Here is a 20857-nt window from a genome sequence, read left to right as displayed (position 1 = left end):
GAGAAACCGTTTATTATTTCCAGAAAGCGAGATAGATGGATGGATACGATACGTCAAGAGTTAGAAAAAGAAGAGAAATCTCTCTCGTTCCTTCATCTTTCTGCGATTCGATCGCAGAAGGCCAAACGAATTTATCTAATATCGAATCGATCGAAAACCACTTGTTGCAAAAGGAATATTTTTGAGAACTGCTTCTTTCTCTACTATCCATTATGTCAAACTTGTCCTATCCAAATCATGTAACGTGATCTTCGAGTTTAGACGACAAAACTGTGCAAATCAGTTAAATATTCTCGAGAACTTTCAAGATTGGATCAAACTTATCCAAGGTCCAAGTCGTATAACACTCGATCCTCGAGTTTAGAAGACAAACTGTGCGATCCAAAACTGTGCAAATCAGTAGAAATATACGTTCAAAAGGAATATTTCAAAATATAACTGCTTCAAGATTATTATACGATCGAAAAATACATAACACGATCCTTTGGACGACAAACAAAGCCACTTGACCGATTCGAGGATCAAGTAGGATGACAGGATCCTATGGAAAAGTTGGGATTTCACGGCGATCGATCGAGAGTTCTCCCAACCGATCTCGATTTTCCACGGCGCGCGCGTGCTCGCGCACACACACAGGCTGGCACGAGTCTAGGCAACATCCTACGTGGATAGGCAAAGCCAGCGTTTACCCGTTTCACAACTCTTTCCACGTAACGTCACCTCCTACCTCTGCTCCTCCTCCACCTCGAGAGCTGCTCCTCGATTGGAGTAGTAGCTGGTTCACCGGCTCCCTCTCTTGCTCCCTCGTCTCGTCCACTCTCTCTCTCTCTCTCTCTCTCCGCCGCCGCGTTTCGACGGACCGATCTCTTCTTCCCCTCGTTCTTTCTCTCGATATCATTCGACGACAGTTTTCCAATTTTCGTCTAATTACCTCCCCTCCTCGAAAGATGATCGAAACGACAATGTGGACGAGCTCCCCGAAAAATTAATATCGATCGAATTGAACGAAAGAATGCATAGAGTAGATCGAAAAGTTTCGCTATGCCGATGAAATCGAAGTATTTTCGATTTTGCGAGAGGAAGGATATATATATATATATATAAGAACATGGCAAGATTCGTGGAGGAAAGAATTTGGAAAATTGTCGCGATCGAGAGCTAATCGAAGAGATAAAAGAGAGACAAACACCTGGATCCCGTGCAAAACACGAACATTCGTCGGATAGAAAAGAATTGGTGGTGTTCATATTTTCTCGAGAACCAGTTGCTTGTTGAAAACTCTGGTTGATAAGGGAAATCGCGAGGATGAGACGAGTCGAGTTATCGGCTAAGCCTATAACCGAAGAGGAGAATTGTGGGAGGGAAGGGACGAAGAGCGAGGAAAGTGTATCGCGAGAGGGGGATGTTGTGAGCTGCGTAGGACAATATGATGGCTGGTGAAGGTGTAGCTCCGCGATAGGAGGAGGTAATTGCGATTCTCGTCCCTATCTGGTAAACAGATGCCGAGGAAACCCGATCTATCGACGCGAAATGGATGTGGTCGGTTCAGCTTGTCATCCGGCTATCCTGCTAGCTCCTCCAACTTGTCGCTTGTGATATTCGTTTCTGGATAGAAAGAGAGAGAGAGAGAGAGAGAGAAGCGTGATTCGTTGGGAGCGAAATAGAAGCTTGTCGAAACTTGGAAATCTTCGAATCGGATTTGTTTAGAAATAAAGTCAGGCCATAATACGATAATGGTTATCTTCTTGATTGGAGGAACGTTATACGTATCTTCGAATAAAAGTATTCAAGTTCGTCTAATTAATTCTCTAAGGAAAGAAACACGATATTTGGACGATATCGAATAAAATTGGGTTCCGGTGGTAATCTGGTTTCGAATGAGAAAAATAATAAAGTTTCGATTTTCTAAACTTTTGAATTTCGAATCGAAAAGATAATACAAAGTTTCGATTTTCCAAAGTTTTGAATCTCGAAGAATTTCGCAAAAGTAACGCAAAATTTCGAAGATTCCCCTCTAATTCTAATTCTGATCTCGTGCCACTCCTTCTCTTTCGCACGAAATAGCACGAAATGTTGGAAGCATTTCCGAACCGTTTCGCTCGACGCGTGGCCTTCTCGGCGGATCGAAAAGGGGGAACGGAAGGAGGATATTATTCGCGAGACGAGGGGAATTTATTAGCGGTGATCGCCCCCTGATTGGAATCGATAGTTACCATTGCTAGAGGGGCGCTCGTCTAAGGGGCCATCCTCTAACCGGTCGTCGCAACAATGTGTTATTACGATATCTACGTTGAGACGAGCTCGTGCGCTCGTCTCTCATCGATGGACGTAGGCGCGTGCAATCGCGGAATTTTCAGAGGCCGATCGAGTCACTCGGCGGATAATGGATCGACGACGCTCGCTTTGGTATTCCCGCTGTTGCACCGGTAGGCGTGCCATTGACGCCTCGACCGATTCATCGTTTTTCCCTCGATAAAAAAACACCTTCGAACTTTACGGTGTTTAAATTTTACAAGCTCCTTTCGCTCGAACAGCGGGTATATTTTCCAGTATCGAAACGAGTGGTTACCATATTTCTTGGAGAATGGAATCGAATGGAAAAAACAATAATGAAATTGTTATTATTCGAGTTGGACTCGAGCGGAACGAGACAGAGGAGATATCCATCTCGAATCTGTTATTCGCAACGACGATCTCATCGACGACGCGCCAACTTGAATGGGGCCAGGCTTTTAGCGCTGGGGATGTCGAAAGGATTACAGGTGATAATCGCGTGATCCCATCGCGAAAAGAAGAACTCTCTCTGTTTCTGAGCATTGGAAAATTATGAGAAAAATATTCGAATCTTTTTATCCTCCAAGCTCTTTCCATTCTCGTGCGCGATAGAGAGAGAGAGAGAGAGATCGAAATGGAACGAATAACGAAGGACAACACGGTTGGGGAATTAGCCAAGGAATCGTATCTACCATAATAAAATGGAAATAAAAGAATAGTCTGGGAAGGTAAAAGCTCTCTCGATTACCTGCTCTCTCTCTCTCTCTCTCTCTCGACCCAGGAGAGGATCAGATATTGAAAATTTCCACGCCGAGTTGCCGATTCCCCCCCCTCGATCCTCCGCAAAGAAACGCGATAAAGGAGGGAAGAGGGAAGGATAGGTAGGTATAGTTTTTGCTAATCTGACGATCTTGATGACGAAGGCTCGAGCTATTCCGTACGTATCATATTGAAAATAGCTCGGGGAAGGGGGATGCGCGGAATGCTGCTGTATCATACCGGTTACCGATTGATCGACAAAGATGACTTGTTACTACTGTCGACAGCGGTGTATATCTCCCAGCCACGGGATCGTATTTTTATCGAGATCGTATCTGCCGGGCGTATTTATCGAGCGGGGAAGACTCGGCACACACAAGAATACGCGCAAGAAGGAAGAATCGAGGATTTCGATGGGTTATCGCGTCGTTTATTAAGTTTCAAAGAGCGCTCGTGCGTGCATCGTTGTAATTGCCGTTGTGAAACGCTTACGCTTATCGTGGCAAAAGTTCTCGGCTAAAGGATTACGGAGAGCAGATTCGAGAAATATTTCCAATGAATAGAAGGTGAAAAAGGAGGATAGATTCGAAGATATAATCTCAATGTGTTGTCAAACTTACCGGCTTACTGGAAATCCGTCGCCTGTCCACGCGTCGAAGTCACCGGGGATCTTGCCACACGCGTGCGCGCACACACAGAATTCCGCGTGTCCATCTTCGTTGCAACTTCCCTTTGAAAGGGAAGAAAAATGTTAATCAAAAATCCATCGGTGACGTGACGAACTCGATGCATTTCTCAACACGACTCTTTTCAAACTCCCCTTTAAGGGGATTCTTCGCGATGATGACATTTCCGTCGCTCGCCCACGTGCCGTGGCTGCCTCGCCACCTTTCCAACCCGCGCGCTCGTTCACCGAAATCCGAGACCGCATTAACCGACCGCTGAGGCTTCCTTCTCGAGTCTGGAACCGGAAGCCCGACACCTGTCGCGTTCGATCAACCAGTGTCTCCAATCCAGTCCAGGTTTCTCGATCGAGTGCTCTTCGACAGGAAAGGAAAGACGATGATCTCGCAACTGAGATATTCCTCGGTGTTTTGTTTATCGATCGTACACGCCAATTTCCTTCTCTTCTTCGTTCGTTCGTTTATTTATTTACTACTACTACTACTACTACTACTACTACTACTATTACTACTACTACTACTACTAGTACTATTACTACGATTAAATACTAATGAAACGTCACGTTTATCGTCGCTCACTGAAGCTCACTGCGTATCCTCTCTTCTTGCTCCTTCCTCACTCCTCACTGGAAACGACGTCTCCTCCTCTCCTCCTCCTCTTCTCCCCCTTGGGGAGAGGAAGGGAGGAAAGAACGGAACGAAACGAAAACGCGCGTGGCCGGGAGAGATCGCGGAACGCGACCTTGCCCTAGGACAACTCGGTGCCTCCTCCTCGTCGGGGGATCGGCGAACGACTGAGGGCCCCGGAACCAGCGGGGACCCGCGACGAGCTCGAGGCACGCCACGATCCGCTCGAGCACTGCACCGTGTTCCAGGACCAGTTCGGCCGCTTCACTTCAGCGGCGGCGGCGGCTCCCAACGAACGAGGAAGGATCCCGTTCGTGTGTGCGTGCTTGCTCTCTCTCTCTCTCTCTTCCCTTCCCTTCTCTTCCCTTGCACGGCCCCCTCTCTCTCTCTCTCTCTCTTTCGCTGGAGTTGCTGCTCGCCTCTTCTGCTCCCCCCCTTTTCCTTCCATCGCGCTGCTCTCCTAGGCGAATCTCTTCTCCTCTTTCGAGAGCGAGTTGGCCGTGGTCAGGGGATTCTGGACTGGATTCTTCTCCTCGAGGAGAAGGGGGAGGGTGACTTTCGAGCCTCCGTTTTCGCGCGCTTCTCTCTCTCTCTCTCTCTCTCTCTGGTTTTTCGTCGATGATGCTGGTGGAGTCGAGGAAGGAAGAGATGGAATGAACTCGTTCGTTCGTGGCCAGTTATTCTTCTTTAGTTAGCTAAGAGTTTCTGTTTCTCTCTGTTCGGGTTCCCGTTATCTTTGGCTCGGTGTCTCTCGATGCGCGTTGGAAGAAGAGCGGTTGGAAGGAAGGATGAGGCGTGGATGGATATCGGATCGGTCGGAAAGCGTTTTTCCCCGAGGTTGGAACGGTGCCGACGAACAGGCGAGACGATGGATCGCGCGGCTGCTCGGTCGCCCCCTTCCTCCGTCCGCTTTCCCTTGCTGCCAATCGCATCCTGGATCCCCCCTGCGAACCTGATGGCCCACCTGGGCCCAACCTCTTCGCGGCCGACGGCAGCCAATCGCCGTGTCTAACGTACGATCTAACGTCTCTCGTTGCGACTCTCGGGTGTCGAAAGCGGTGGAGGAGGAGGAGGGAGATCGATGCCCTTGTCGCGTAGCACGCTCGAAACCGATTCTTCGATCGGTGGATAGACGCCTCGTATAGACGCGGATCGGCCGACCTCAAGTGTAAAGAGTTTCCTAGACTTTCCACGAAATAAACGTTTTATTTAAATCTTCCAACTCGATCGATATTACGGATCTATAGGGTTTTCTCCTTTCGACGAAGTAAACGTTCGTCGATGCACGTTTGTATCTTGGAAGGCGATCGGTTGCGGAGTCCATAGAATTTTCTCCTTTCGTTTCGACGAAATAAACGTATTTGTTTAAATCTTGAAAACGGTGTTCGAATCATTTCGGTTCGAGGAATCGATCGGTTGCGGATCCATAGGATTTTCTCCGTTTCCACGAAATAAATATGTATTTCGTATTTGTTAAAATACGTTTAAATCTTCGAACGGTGTTTGAATCATGGTTCGAGGAATCGAGATCGGTTAGTTATTTCTTTCGTTACGAGTCCATCAAATTTTCTTCATTTCCGAAATAATTCGTCGATTGATAATTGTAAATCGTTTTTGTTGCTATTTAAATCTTCGAATTCAACAACCGTTCGAATCATTGCTCGAGGTCCGTAAAATCGTAATTTTGGATAGAAGGAATCCTTTTCTCGATCTTGGAAATCGATTAGTTACGTATCTTTCGTCCATCAAATTTCGTCGATCTTCAAAATAAATGCTCGTAGATGTATAAATCATGTTTGTTAGTTTATTTACTATTTAATTCGATGGCGAATCAAGTCAATTGTTCGAATCAAAGCCGATCGATTAAAATAATCTTTCGTTAAAAATTCATAAAATCGTAATTTTGGAATCCTTTTCTCGATCTTGGAAATCGACGTGCATAAATCGTCGAACACAATCGCGATCGGTTACGAAACTTTCGTTACCGAAGACCCCTGAAATCGATAATTTTGGATTTTCGTCGCGTTTCGTCGATGCGAAATATACAAATCGTTTGACCGTTTAATCGATCGAAGCGAGCGTTGAAAAATCTAATTTCGAGGAATCGAGTCGGATTGGAGAGAATTCTCCAGCCCGGTCACATTTTATCGCGACGTGAATCGAAACCGGCGACCGTGTAATTATCTGGAAAACAGTTAATTGATCCACGCTCGGTGGAGGAGGCAACAACAAAAGGTGGGCGACACACGGCCAGTGGTTGACCCAGTTGGCTATGGTGGAATGCCAATATAACAGCGTGAAAAAATGATGACTTTGATCGTTAGAAGTATGAAAACATAAATGTCGTCACGGTTCACTTGGTGATATATTGCACCTACGCCCGCCTATGCGCCTCTAATAAGCATTTAGCCGTTTCCATAGAATTTTACGATACGATCAGGCATAATTTGTCGCACGTAGTAGGCACGACCCGTTCCACGATACGGACAGCCGCTAATTCATTAGCCACCGTTTTCTTTCAGCCACCATTCTTTCTTTTTCTTTTTTTCCTTTTTCCTTCCTTTCTTTTCCAATCCACGCGTGAACTCAATATCTGTATTACGCCGCGAGATTCTGAATCTCTGAGCGGAACAACCTGTTCCTAACACCACGCTTCTCTCTCTCTCTCTCTCTCTTGTCTGCGCTGCGGACATTTTTCTTCCAGATTCTCTCTCGAGGTAGGAGGAAGAAAATTTTTCGATATTTTTTTCCCTCGCAAGATTGAATTTCTCCTTCTCTCGAGGCGATCGTATAATTGTTTCGATCCCCTCCGCTCGGGAGGAGAAGGAGCAGAGCGAGAGGTTGTCTTTCCCCCCTCTTTTTTTCGTGGTTACAGGTTTTTAAACGTTACCTGTTCGAGATTTAAAAGAGTGGGGAAAAAAGGAAAGAGAGAAAGAAAGGTTGAGGGACGGTTCGGTCGGCATCTTTGATATTCAGATCGGGGATTTCTGCATCGCGTGTGCGCAATTGCACCTGCGCATCGCGACGTCGATACGCGTATGCGTTTGACGTTCTCGTTCTCGTGGAGGAGGAGGATTGGGGGCGCGCGAGCCACCGCGCCATTAATTTGTTTCCCACCGATACAGCGCCAGCCTGAATTATTCATAAATATAATGGCGAGGGTCCTTCCTCTTGACGATCTTGGATGAAAAGTTGGCATTAAATTCGAAGGGTGAAACGACGGATTTTCTTAGAAAACAATCCGAATTTTCTTTCCTTCCTTTCTTCGCTTTTACTTCGGATTTTTACCTCTTCTTCTTCTTCTTCTTCTTCTTCTTCTTCTTTTTTTTTCTTGATAAATAAATTTCTGGGACGAAAGGAGATCATCCGCTCTTCCGTTGCGTTACAAACTTTTTTTCACGTTGTGTAAAAGTACTTTCTTTTGTTAATTTATTATTGTTATTGATGTTATTGCGAGATCATAAGGAAATCCTCGTCGATACTCGTGATTCGTTAAATTAATCCAGCCGATTTCGTTTTTGTCTCTATATTGAAGAGGAGAGAGAATGGTCGAATTCGAAGAATTTATTTCAATTTTCTTAAGTTTCGTTCGATAACGAGAAGCTTGCATTTTTCCTTTTGCAAAGTCTGAAAAGTAGTAATGGTCAAGGAAATGCGACGACGAGGGATTTTTCACGATCCTTCGACGATCGAAACTTTATTCCTTTAGCTTTATTGTCGATGGGACAAGGGTAAACAGTCAGCAGTATATTTAAAATAATTTAAAATAAATTAATTCTTTGTCTGCAAAAGATTGATCCTTCGATGAACTTCGAAACTTTATTGCTAAGAAATACAAAATCTTGCACAAAGCATAACAGACGAGCAGAGATCGATATTAAAAATATTAAATTAATCCTTTATCTGATTAATCCTTCGAAACTAAGAACTTTGAACGAGTCACAATGGAACAAGGACGAATAAATTAACCCTTTGTCCCCAAAAAATCCTTCGATGGTGGAAACATGGGTGAACAAGTATATCGCGAAATAAGTTAACCCTTCGAAAGGGCTCGAAATACACGGGGTTTCTGTCCCTTAATTCCTCGCTCCGTTTATTGTTCATCGTGCTGCAACCCCGTTCACGACGACCCCCACTCGAGCCGCAGGTGACTAGGATCCAGCTCCTAGGATCCTACCCCACCGCGTCATCTGGTGACCGGTTGAAGACGGAGAAGAACCCACCGTGGGAAGAACGAGGCGGCCAAGTATTGTCTCCAATAACGCTGAGAGACGCCGCGTGCTGGACAAAATTAAATAATAATTGACTTTGCAGAAGAGCCTTCTTTGACCCGCGAAATTTTCCTCGAAATTTCCACCAAATATTCATCGGATTCATCGCGATTCTCGTCTTCCCTTTGCACTCGTATTTAAGAACAATCAAGCAAGAAGAATCATTGGAACGTAATTATATCACCGATTATTGTAAATATACAATAAAATGCGAACAGTTAACACTTGTAAAATCTTGTGCTCGACGAAATTGCATTGAGAAGAGCGATTAAGACTAACGTCACACACTTGATATCGCTTCTTTCTTTCTTTCTTTCTTTAAAGCCAGCCATCGTCGTGATCATCGATCGTTCATCTTATCTCGAAAATTGTTGCACGAAAATTTTCGAGCGGAGGAATGCCCCCCCCACCCTTTCAACACCTTGCGCAGACAGGTTCGCCGCAGCTGGGCAAGAAAGTTTCGACGCGGCACTGTTCGCTGGGGGTCGCCTATGGGAAAATCCTCCGCCTAACCATTTCCTAACGCGGCCGAGCACAGCTGTTTCGATGATGATGTTTCTAGCTTCATGCAAATCGCGACCCCTCCTTGCACTTTTTTTCTCGAATCCAACGTCGAAGATGGAGGCGAGAAAACACGCGTGAGAGAATATATATCTACTCGGTCGGTTGTATGCAAATGTGGATATCCCATAAACCGATTCTATTTCTTCTTGCCGAGTAATTATTCGCGTTTATAATACACACGTTTGACAGTTATTCGAGAATTATCGCTTCATTCTTGTCAGCGTGAGAGCAGATTCAAACATTTTCCAAGAATAATTTCCTACGTTTCGTGCGTAAAAGCGCACGTGATTCGTGTTTTTGTGGTAATTCGGATGATCCACGAATTGCATGAGAAACCTGTGCAAATGTTCGTTTAGTTCGAGAAAGGATCTTGAATGGGGAGATGGATTTTCCTTGAACGGATTCGAAGCGATTCTCCTTGCTTTCTAAAGTTTTCAAAGGGTGGTCGAGGATTTTCCACGCTAGTGGAACAGGCGAAATCTCGAGCGCTCGATCTCAGCCTCGTCGTGTCCCAGCTCTATGCAAATGAGGCGCCCGTATTTACGTTTCCTCTCTCGCACCCCATAAATTACCGGGCGTGGAACAAGGTTTGATGGGACGATGACCGTTCCGACGCTGCAACGCTGTAGCATCGCGTGTTTCGGAAAATACGCTTTCGACGGATACCACGTGTCGTGCGCTGCGGCGGATCGGGTACTTTCGTTCGACTTCGGTGATGATTCGGGCGAAAGAGAAATCGTTGGAATCGTGTGAATTGCAAACCGATGTTGTCGAGTAATTCGAGGTTTTCGATCGATTTGATGGTAAAACGATCGAAGCGAAATAGGAAACGAAAGGGAATAGAAGAGAAGAGAGAAGGGTTCGATAGCGAACTGCAAACGATTCCAATGCTGCCGAATAATTTGAGGTTTTCGTTTAATTTGATGATGAAGCAATCGATGCAAAGAAAAAAAAGAATAGAAAGGAAAAGGGTTCGTCATTCGGTAGAGTTTCATTGGAATAATTCGTGGTTTTCGATGCAATCGACGTGAAATAGGAAAGGAAAAAGAATAGAAAGGAAAAGGGTTCGTCATTCGGCAGAGTATCGTTGAAATACGTGTGAATCGCGAACGATTTCGATGCTGTCGAATAATTCGAGGTTTTCGACGCAATCGACGTGAAATAGGAAACGAAATAGGAAAAGAATAGAAGGGAAAAGGGTTCGGTAGAGTATCGTTAGAATACGTGTGATTCTGTTGAATAATAAAATATAAGCGTGAAAAAAGATTTATGCGAGAATAAAAACAAAAGAGGCGGAAGATAATTAGCCAGAAAATTTCGTTAATTCCAATTTAAATATTCAATAAAAAGTCTCGAGAACTTATCCCATTCGATTCTCCTTTTCGAATAAAAATACCGAATTTAAAAAAATTTTTCATTTATTCACTTCTATCAACCTCTCGATACTCGTAGAAATCGATCGATCGTACAATAACCCTTTTTCTTTCAAAGAAAAAAGGAAAAACACTTCGACTTGTTGACGTTTTCGCCGAGAGCTCGTTGGAAGCTTAAAACGAAGATTCGATCTCGCGAGAAGGGGGGCCTTGAAATAAATTCACTCGACGCCTAAAACGGCCTCGATTTGAATCGAGGGAGGATAGAGAATCGCGACAAATGAAATATCGAAGCGAGGAAGGGATAAGTTAGGGCGCGGAGTTATTATTTTCGTTTGTTGGTCGGCGCCGCGAGAGAGAAATCGCTATAAATACGTTTCTTCTTGCGAGTAGCGAGCACGAGCGGGCAGGCAAGAAGGATTTCCGGGGCGATACTTTAAACGGGAAAGCAGAAAAGGTGGCATCCTAATTCCGAGTTACGATCGCGTTCCCCCGGGGCCGTAACGGTGAACGATCGTCCATTTGAATCGTCCGCGTCGCGATTTATTGCCCCTCGCTCCCGGTTCTACGTCATGCCGTTTTCTTTCCAAGGGACGTGTCCCTGTAATTGGCCGGGTTGTTGCCGAGTTTCTTCCATTTTCTTCCTCTCCGAGAGGTGAGCTCGGATAAAGCGAAGCGCCTTTGTGATAAATATGGATCGAGGATACGGCCGATGATCTATTGCTTTCCCTTTTTTTTTTTTTTTTTGCTTTCACCTCTCTTCGACGTGTTGCGAAATTGAATGTGGCCGAGAATCTTTGCTGGTAAATACGATTTTTGCGTGTGCTTTTTTCATCTTTGTTGCGAAATTGAACAAAGGCGAAGCGCCTTTGCGATGAGCGTGGATCGAGAATGTACTATACTTTTCTTTTTTCTTTCACCTTTTTTTGACGAATTGTGAAATTAAATAAGGTGAAGCACCTTTGTGATGAATATGCATCGAGAATGTGGTGAATAATCGTAAAGTAACTTTGACGAGTTGCGAAATTGAATATGGCGAAGAATTTTTCTGACAAATATTCGAGGATTTTGCGTGTGCTTTTTTCATCTTTGTTGCGAAATTGAACAAGGCGAAGCGCATTTGCGATGAGCGTGGATCGAGAATATACTGTACTTTTCTTTTTTCTTTCACCTTTTTTTGACGAATTGTGAAATTAAATAAGGTGAAGCACCTTTGTGATGAAAAAGCATCGAGAATGTGGTGAATAATCGTAAAGTAACTTTGACGAGTTGCGAAATTGAATATGGCGAAGAATTTTTCTGACAAATATTCGAGGATTTTGCGTGTGCTTTTTTCATCTTTGTTGCGAAATTGAACAAAGGGGAAGCGTCTTTGCGATGAACGTGGATCGAGAATGTGGCGGATAATTTATGTCTTTCTTGTTTCTTTCATCAGTTGCGAAATTGAATAAGGTGAAAAATTTTTGTGATAAATACGATTCAAGGAATTTGACGTTTTTGATCTTTGTTGCGAAATTGAATAATTTGGTGAAGCATCTTTGTGATGAATATGCATCGAGAATGTGATCTGTGACTTCCTTTTTTCTTTCATTTTTCTTTGACGAAGAATGCAATTGAAAAATTTTTATGACAAATATGATTGTGCGTGTGCTTTTTTGATCCTTGTTGAATATACATCTTTGTGATAAATATGGCGCGTAATCTACGAATCTCTTTTTTTATTGACCTAAAATAAAGAGTTTTTACGATAAATATGGATTGAAGAATATGGCGTGAAATTGAACGAGACGAAGGAGTCTCTTTGCAATTCAAAAATTTGAGTTTTACAATTTTGATTAAGTAAATCAACTTTGCGACAAATGTTTACAAATTAATGTCGTAATAAAAATATATTACAGGCAAAATCTAAGAAAATTAAGATTCGAGTCTTGCTGAACTGGTTTACGATCCCTTTCGTACACGTTGCGAACAATACAAAAATAACGCTTACGTGTAATTTTTGAGAATCGAAAGAGAAATCTCGGGGATGAAACTATCTTTCGGCAGAGCTGCTTCGATTGTTTTCGCGCGCAAACTTTTTTTTCTCCTCTTCAAAATGTCAAACTTTTTGCTGAAAATCCACCCGATCGAGAAATATTACCTCATTCAGACACTTCTGACTCGCAATCCACATTTTCAATTGATCGATCGTATAAAAATCGCGGACTAATACGATCGGTCGTTTACAAGCGTTAAGAGTAAGAAATTTAAACCTGTTCGCGCGGGATCAGGTTCAAGAGCCAGTCCTCTATCTGTCTTCGCTCGTGTCGAAACCAGATGTTCGTTGGAGGTACGAATACCGGTCTATATAAATATTATATACCCCTTCGTATTTCTCTCCTCTAAACGCGTGCATAATGCCTGCGGCGCAAATTATCTTGCCAAACTTGTCCCTTTATCTTCCTCGATAATCGATGAAATTTCTGCCCTCTTCTTCGCCTCTCTTCGTTTGACTCCGTTTCAAGAGTTCATCGAAGGTGGTTGGAATTGGATCGGATCGATGTTATCGTTTCTCATCTCAAATTGATCTCGATTCGAATTTTAATTAATCCTAAATTAATTTTTTGGCGTTTTTGTTTATTTAATTTATTTCCTTGTTTTTTCAGGATAACACTCCGAAACAGGTGGCGGCCAATCATCAGCTAGCTGCCGCGAAAACCGTCCAGCAAATCGTTAAAAAATACTCGCTGAAAGCGCCGAAGAAAACTTATTATGAAGACAGATTCATAAGGTTTAAGTATAACGCGGAAGCGGCTAATTATCTATTGAAGAAAAGGAACGAGAATCAATTGCACAGGGATGAGATCGATGTGTTCAAACAGGTGAGATGATTCTTTGCACAATTTTCGTTCAATTGAAAAAGGAAGAAAGGTATTTTCAATATTGTTTTCTGGCTTAGGTAGGATGAAATTGAAATTTTTGAATTATACGATGGGACCTCGTTTCGCTTTTCGATTAAAATTCGGTTTACAATTTTATTGGTTTGAGAAACGAAGGTCGTTCCTTTTCTTTTCTTTCTCGAAAAGAAATCGACTCTATTACTTCGTCCAATTTATTCGTCTGTTTCTTAAGAAAAAAAATAGCCTCCAAAAGAATCTAAAATTATTTCTATAGATTCGATGCGTTCGTCGTATTACATATACGTGAAAAAATTATACAAACGAAAAATAAATATGATGTATCGAATCATCTTATAATGCCAAAATTATCATATTCACGTACACGTGGAAATGTTCGAAAAATTTGAAAAATCCCGAGAAGGGCTAAACTTCGATCAAACCTTTTGCCACGTGTACTTGGATTAATCCTATAAATTGCCATATTAAATAAATGTTCAAAAAGTTTGGAAAATCTCGAGAAGAGCTAAAAAAAAATCGTATAAACGAAAAATAAAAAGTGTGTGCTTGAAGTGTGTGCCTTGTGCCAGTTAAATGCCAGAAAAATTTTAGAGAAAAGCTAAAAAAGAAAAAATCTTAAAAAGTGTATATAATAATACACGTTGAAAAAAAATTTAAGAAATTTCCAGAAGAACCAAAAAAAAAAAAAAATTGTATACTTGAATCACCTTATGCCACGGATTAGTCCTATAAATTATCATATTCACATATACGTGGAAATGTTCAAAGAATTTGAAAAATCTCGAGAAGAGGTGAAAAAGAAAAAATCGTATAAACGAAAAATAAAAAGTGTGTGTGCTTGAATCGCCTTGTGCCAGTTAAATGCCAGGAAAATTTTAGAGAAAAACTAAAAAAGAAAAAATCGTAAAAAGTGTATACTTGAATCACCTTATGCCACGGATTAATCCTATAAATTACCATATCCACGTACAAATCTCGAGAAGAGCTAAAAAAAGAAAAAATCGTAAAAAATGTATATTATGTATAATAAGTATATATTAAATTACTTTATGCCACGTGTATTCGAATTAATCCTATAAATTATCATAACGTATATTATATTATAAATTATCCTAAACCTAATAATTATCCAAATGTTGAAAAAAATTTGAGAAGAACCAAAAATTGTAAAAAGTGTATACTTGAATCGCCTTATGCCACGTGCATTCGAATTAATCCTATAAATTATCATATCCACGTACGCGTGGAAATGTTGAAAAAAATTTGAGAAATCTCGAGAAGGACCAAAAAAGAAAAAAATTGTAAAAAATGTAAACTTGAATCGCCTTATGCCACGTGCATTCGAATTAATCCTATATTAATTATCATATCCGCGTGGAAATGTGAATGTGAAAAAAATTTGAAAAATCTCTTGAGAAGATCTCTGAGAAAAGGAAAAAATGGCGAATCGCTTTCTTGTGCCAAGCGTGCACCACTCGTGCATCCTATAAATAATCGACTTTCAATTCGTACGAGAGAGGAACGTATTGGGACGCGTCCCTTTCGTTCACATCCACGCGTGGAAAAAAGCATAATCTGTCGACAGAGCATGAGAACGATCGTATTAAACGATCGTATTTTCCCTTTTTTCCTTTTTCCTTTTCGTAGAACCGCGTTCGATTCCGCGAACGGCCCTCGTCTCGCCGCGAGAATCGTCTAAATTAGCATAAAGAGCGGCGCGGATGTGGGCGCCACAGGTATCCCCCGTTCGTGTTTATCGACCGGGGCACGTAATCTTCGATAATCGACAGAGATAAGATCGAGATCGCGGCGAGCGGTGGCTCGCCGCGCTGAAATTACTGTTTTCAGACGCGAGGGAAATGCGGTTGGAGTTTTCGCGGCGGGGATAAAAAAAAAAGGGAGGGATGCGAAAGAGGAGAAAAGGGAAGAAGAGAAAGAGGCATCCTTTTCTCGAGGATTTCTTCGCGGGACGAGGACGCGAATGAATATTTATCGCGGGGATATTTAATAAAGGGGCGACTACTGGAATAAAGTCGTAAAATTCCTAGAAACTTTCCCTCCCTCCCTCCCCTCCCCCCTCCCTTCGCGTTCGATTCCAATCGCGATTTCATTGAGAAAAATAAAAAATAAAAACAGACCTCCTCGATCTTTTTCCTAACAACTTGTTATTAACAACTCGATTCAAAGAGTTATATTTTATTATAAACGAAACGAGAAAAAATCCTGGAGATCGTCAAAGGGATATTTCCTTTTTCGCGCGTTACGTTTTCTATTTCCTACTTTCTAGGTAGTTAAAACTGAGATCTGTTAATTATTTTTATAACTCGTGATATCGATGAGAAAAAAGAGCAAACTGCAAAATGCAATAATATTCCTTATCCATTCTCGAAACATTGGAAACGTATTCTTCGTGAGACGATGTTTGAAAGACGGGATCGGGAAATTCGAAGAGGGAAAAATCGATCAAGATGAACGTAATTTCCTGCGTGAAACGCTACTTCGATGGCGTTGCTAATCGCAACATCGATTCGATCGACTGTCAATCTCTCCCTCTCCTAAAACCAGTTCACCACGCCTCGCTTTTTTTTACCTATCATTATTCCCCGTGTAAACGATTTAGTTAGCGAACAGTCTTTTTGAAGAAAACTGGCTGGGAGGAAAGTCGAAGATAATCGAAAGTTTTTCAATAAATTTTTACAAACACATGGTTCGTGTCTTGATCGTCAATTATCTCGATTCTTAATTAAAATCGTTTGGAAAATTGGTAATCGTCTATATTACAAACGCGTCGAGAGACGATCGATTTTTCGAGATAACTTTTATTACAAAAAATCTAAACCTAATTTCTACCTACCTTTTAGACAGATAGAACTTTCGACAATTGAAAATAGAAGAAGAATCGACAAGTACGTAGAAAAGTTTCGAATTTTGAATTGAAAAAAAAAAAAAAAGAAAAAAAAAAGACGGGGGAGGGGGGAAGAAAACGGACGTAGAGCGAAAAACATTCCCTTTGTCAAGTGTCGTTTAAACCGCGCTAAAACCCTGACAAACGGCACAGGTGGACTCTCTGCATACTAAATGGCAGAGGAAATTTATGCACCAATTAATGGTGAAAGAAAACGTAATACCAGGGGTGAGACAGAAACAAGTGCTGCGCGCAAACCACTTATCCACGGAAAACAAGTTGCCTGGAAACTTAGCAGGCCGGCCAAGGGAGCTGTGGGACGAGGATCAGTTTGAAGATGGAATGTGGAAATCGAAGCCACGAAAGAGGCCTTTAATAGGCATTATAGACTCCATATTAGATATGCCCGGATTCCAAACTTCGCCACGTCCAACGTTGCCGAGTAAGAATTTCATAATGTGTTTTAAATACGTTTCGCTCGGTTTCCGAGCTAATGCCAACCCGAACGTTTCTCTTATTTCCTTCTATTTTTTCCCCAATATTTAAAATTCGTATTATTTTTTCAATCTCACGAATATTTGCATCGAAATCGTCATTGCCTCGATTCGAGCTTTCTTTTTTCTTCTCCCTCGGTTTATCACGACTCGTTCCAATATATCCGTTCCTTTCTCTTTTTTCTCGAATACGTTTGTGAAGTATATATATTCTCGAGTTACTTTTTAATCTCTCGTAAGATGCATTTTCCCCCCCTCTTTTTACTCGAAGAAACAATTAACGAGAGGATATTTAATCTCTGCCCACGTTGGTTTCAAGTACAGGGACGTCTGGTCGATTGGGGGTCGAAGAACATCATCGCGGCGGCGGTCCAAGACATCGTGACGCTGTACAACGGGCAGAACGCGAGCGACAACACGGAACTGGAGAACGTGGAGATATCCAACATCTCGGCTCTGAAATGGGACAACGCGGGTAAGAATGTTCGTTCGATGTAAACGAAAAAGGGAGAGAATCTGACGAGTTTTTATTCCAGGCACGAAGCTAGCCGTTTGCACCAAGTCGTCTCAGGTGAACTTGTACTGCGTCAACTCTCAAAAGATAATTTGGACGACCCCGTGCTGCGGCAAGAACTACTTGCCGCTGTGCTACGCGCGTTGCATCTGCTGGCCTCAGGATGATCGACACGTCATCACGTGAGTGGAGTCAAGCCATTAGTTTTCATCCAAAAATTGTTTCGGTTAGCTTCTTAAAAAGAATGTAACGTTCATGGGACGCGTATTTGTATAGGCGTTCAAACGAGTGTAAGATTACTTCTTATCGCGTGTATATGTGTGTGTGTGTGTATATATATATATAGTTAATCGATCGAGTTTACTGCGATCAAATACGCGGTTTGATCGATGTAAATAACGGTATTTGCGTTAATCGTGCACGCCTCGAGGAAAAGCGTGTGTAAACCGATTTCGCGCGCTTTAAACCCAAGTTAAATTCGATGGATGCTAGTGGAACGAGCAATTTATCGCGCCTCTGTATATATTTTTTTATTAGGATTCGATCTGAAATAAGAGGAATTTTTAAGAAAAGGTTTTGATCCATCGATAAGCATTTATGATGAGCGATTGAATGAATGCTGGATATTCTTCTTTTTTTGCTTCCTCGTGTATCGAAGGAGGGATGTGGATATTTGGTGTGGATTTGCAGGGGATGCATGGGGGTGATCACGGTTCACTCGGTGGAAAATGGCAACGTCGTTCAATACAATCACGCCCACGTTTCCGAGATTTTGTTACTCGAGTTTTCCTCCAATTATCGATACATCGCCTCCGCTTCCCATCACTCGTTGGACAGGAATATCCGAATCTTCATATGGCCTTATCTCATCCCCTACGTGGATATCGATTACTGCGAACCTGTTCTGGTAAGTGATATTTCTTTGGTAAATATATATATATATTTTTTTCAGAATTATAAATACATAGTTAATATAGTTGTAAGTTGTTAATATTTATATATTTTCAGAGTTATTAAACTCTGACATATGATATATATATATATATATATATATATATATCATGTATTAAATTACATGTATATATCATGTTTAATTTAGTGACTTTCTCCACTTTTTAATAATTTGGAGGACATGTATATTTTCAGAGTCATTAGACTAGACGTATGATATATACATTAAACTAGATGTATATCATATGTGTAGTTTAGGGACTTTTTTCGTTTAATAATTTGGAAGACATGGTTTCATTTATATATATTTTCAAAATTATTAGACTAGACGTATATATTAAACTATATGTATATATCATATGTCTAGTTTAGTGACTTTTTTCGTTTAATATTTGGAGGGCATGGTTTCATATATATATATATATTTTCAGAATTCGACTAGACATATGATATATCATATGTTTAGTTTAGTGACTTTTTCCGTTTAATAATTTGGAGGACGTGTGTATTTTCAGAGTCATTAGACTAGACGTATGATATATACATTAAACTAGATGTATATCATATAGTTTAGGGACTTTTTTTGTTTAATAATTTGGAGGACATGGTTTATGGTTTCATTTATATGTATATTTTCAGAGTTATTAGACTAGACGTATATATTAAACTATATGTATATATCATATGTCTAGTTTAGTGACTTTTTCCGTTTAATAATTTGGAGGATATAATTCATGGTTTCATATATATATATATATATTTTCAGAATCATTCGACTAGACATATGATATATCATATGTTTAGTTTAGTGACTTTTTCCGTTCAATAATTTGGAGGACGTGTGTATTTTCAGAGTATTATTAGACTAGACGTATGATATATACATTAAACTAGATGTACATATCGTATGTCTTTTTCGTTTAATAATTTGGAGGATAATGTGGTTTCAGGCATTGGCTTGGCACCCCTACGAAAGCGGTTACCTGTGTATCGGCGGTGGTTACGGGAACGCTTCGCTGTCGCTGTGGAACGTGAACAAATTGGTCCCGGAGGGTTATCGAAACGTGTACTTTCACGGCGCTGTGAAGAACCTCGCGTGGAACAAGCACAGCGCGGAGCTGGTCGTTAATTGGTCATACTTCGTGCAGCAGGCCGAATGCACGTTGATGCCCGTCCTGGGTAGCCTTGATCGGGTTGTGGACATGATAATGGTGGATAAGGATTTGCAAGTCAACAGTATCATGTGGAACCCCGATCACACGCAGTTGGGTAAGTCGAGAGAATCGTGTGGAATCTTTATACCATCCGGCTGCTTCGAGTATCGCTCGTCGACTCGACTTAAGAAATAAAAGTAACTAAATACTCGAGGATTATTCGAATTTCTAATGAAGGAGAAAAAAACGAACGAACTAGCAATTGGTGGAAGTGTGCGCTATTTAATTCTCGAGAATATTTCGAGATGTTTCAAGTATATTTTTGGAATTTTCTCTCGTGATTTAAATCGTCACGAGTTTGTGATAATTTTTTTTTTTTTTTTTCGTTAATTTCAAGAATGGAAAGTATTAAAATTATATATTTTTCTCAGCTGTTCAGTATAACGAGTCTTTGTGCATGTGGAATTTCTTCGGTGACGAATACCAGTGCCAAAAAAATAAGAAGAAACCACGTAAAATTTGTGAAAATATACGAAGTAACGTAAAATTGACGAATTTCAAGGAATTCGAGCGATATAACATACGATGAAGCAACGTACGTATGGATGTATAGAAGAAAATTTTACTTTTTCGTTATATTTCTCCTTATCTCTATCTCGCGCGAATATTGTTTATAATTCCTCTTTTTGTTTATCCGGTCTATTCTTTTTCTATTCAATTTTTTTATTTATTTATTTATTTATTTATTTATTTATTTATTTATCTCGTTCACGATAAAAGTTAAAAATCTTATTTAACGATGAATTTTGATTTTTTATTTCGAGAGAACATTTATACTCAATACATGGATATGCATTTGATCGATCGTTTGCTGGCACAAATACACGAAACTGAATAATTCCATTCAAAATTTAATTCGTTCGAGAAATGTAAATCGAAGAGATGTTTAAATCGGTGATGAATTTAATAAATGCGATTCAATGATTTAAAATAATATCCAATTTCAATTTTTTTTTTTTACCGTTCCTTCTCTTCTCGTGTTTCGCTCTCGAATCATTTGCGTTGCGTTTCGAAAGAAAAGAAGAAGAGAAGAGTGGTGGGCAAGAATAATAACATCGAACACCCGTTTCGATTATAGCGCCGCAACGAATTAACGATGATTATGGTCGAAGCGCGCGCGATTTAAATTTTCCCAGTCTCCATTTCGCAGCAGGTTTTATCGATCGTCCGAAAGATAAGGGCTTTGCAGAGCCTCGTGCTACAACTGTTAACGACCGTTCGTATTATTATCAAATAGATTTCCACGTTTCACCACCTTCTCGGGGCCGTTCTCAGCTGAATTATCCCACGATTATCTCCGAGGTTGTGTTAATTACGCGAGAAGAGGATAC

At 41.1% G+C, this 20857-nt stretch overlaps 1 protein-coding gene and 1 long non-coding RNA gene across 5 annotated transcripts in view; one reads left to right on the top strand and one right to left on the bottom strand.

The window, feature by feature from the left end:
* Positions 1–4579, bottom strand: part of LOC147656869 (uncharacterized) — a 146618-nt gene extending 142039 nt beyond the window's left edge. Inside the window, exon 1 of the long non-coding RNA XR_015293598.1 lies at positions 3654–4579. This is a non-coding gene — a long non-coding RNA (uncharacterized LOC147656869). The remainder of the gene's footprint in view (positions 1–3653) is intronic.
* LOC100868443 (protein cortex) overlaps positions 1–20460 on the top strand; it is a 169261-nt gene extending 148801 nt beyond the window's left edge. For all 4 annotated transcript variants that reach the window (XM_086913111.1, XM_086913114.1, XM_086913115.1 and 1 more), the window contains 7 exons: positions 13197–13412; positions 16507–16795; positions 17167–17322; positions 17384–17543; positions 18052–18268; positions 19263–19581; positions 19898–20460. In XM_086913111.1, the coding sequence (XP_086769237.1) occupies positions 13197–13412; positions 16507–16795; positions 17167–17322; positions 17384–17543; positions 18052–18268; positions 19263–19581; positions 19898–20055 (1515 nt within the window). In that variant the 3' untranslated portion in view covers positions 20056–20460. The remainder of the gene's footprint in view (positions 1–13196; positions 13413–16506; positions 16796–17166; positions 17323–17383; positions 17544–18051; positions 18269–19262; positions 19582–19897) is intronic.
* Positions 20461–20857: the final 397 nt, after the last annotated feature.

The sequence above is a fragment of the Apis florea genome, unplaced genomic scaffold (genome assembly GCF_048593485.1).
Source record: "Apis florea isolate Af1SG1 unplaced genomic scaffold, ASM4859348v1 contig_3496_pilon, whole genome shotgun sequence".
Lineage (NCBI taxonomy): Eukaryota > Metazoa > Arthropoda > Insecta > Hymenoptera > Apidae > Apis > Apis florea.
This window is presented reverse-complemented; position numbering and strand designations above follow the sequence as displayed.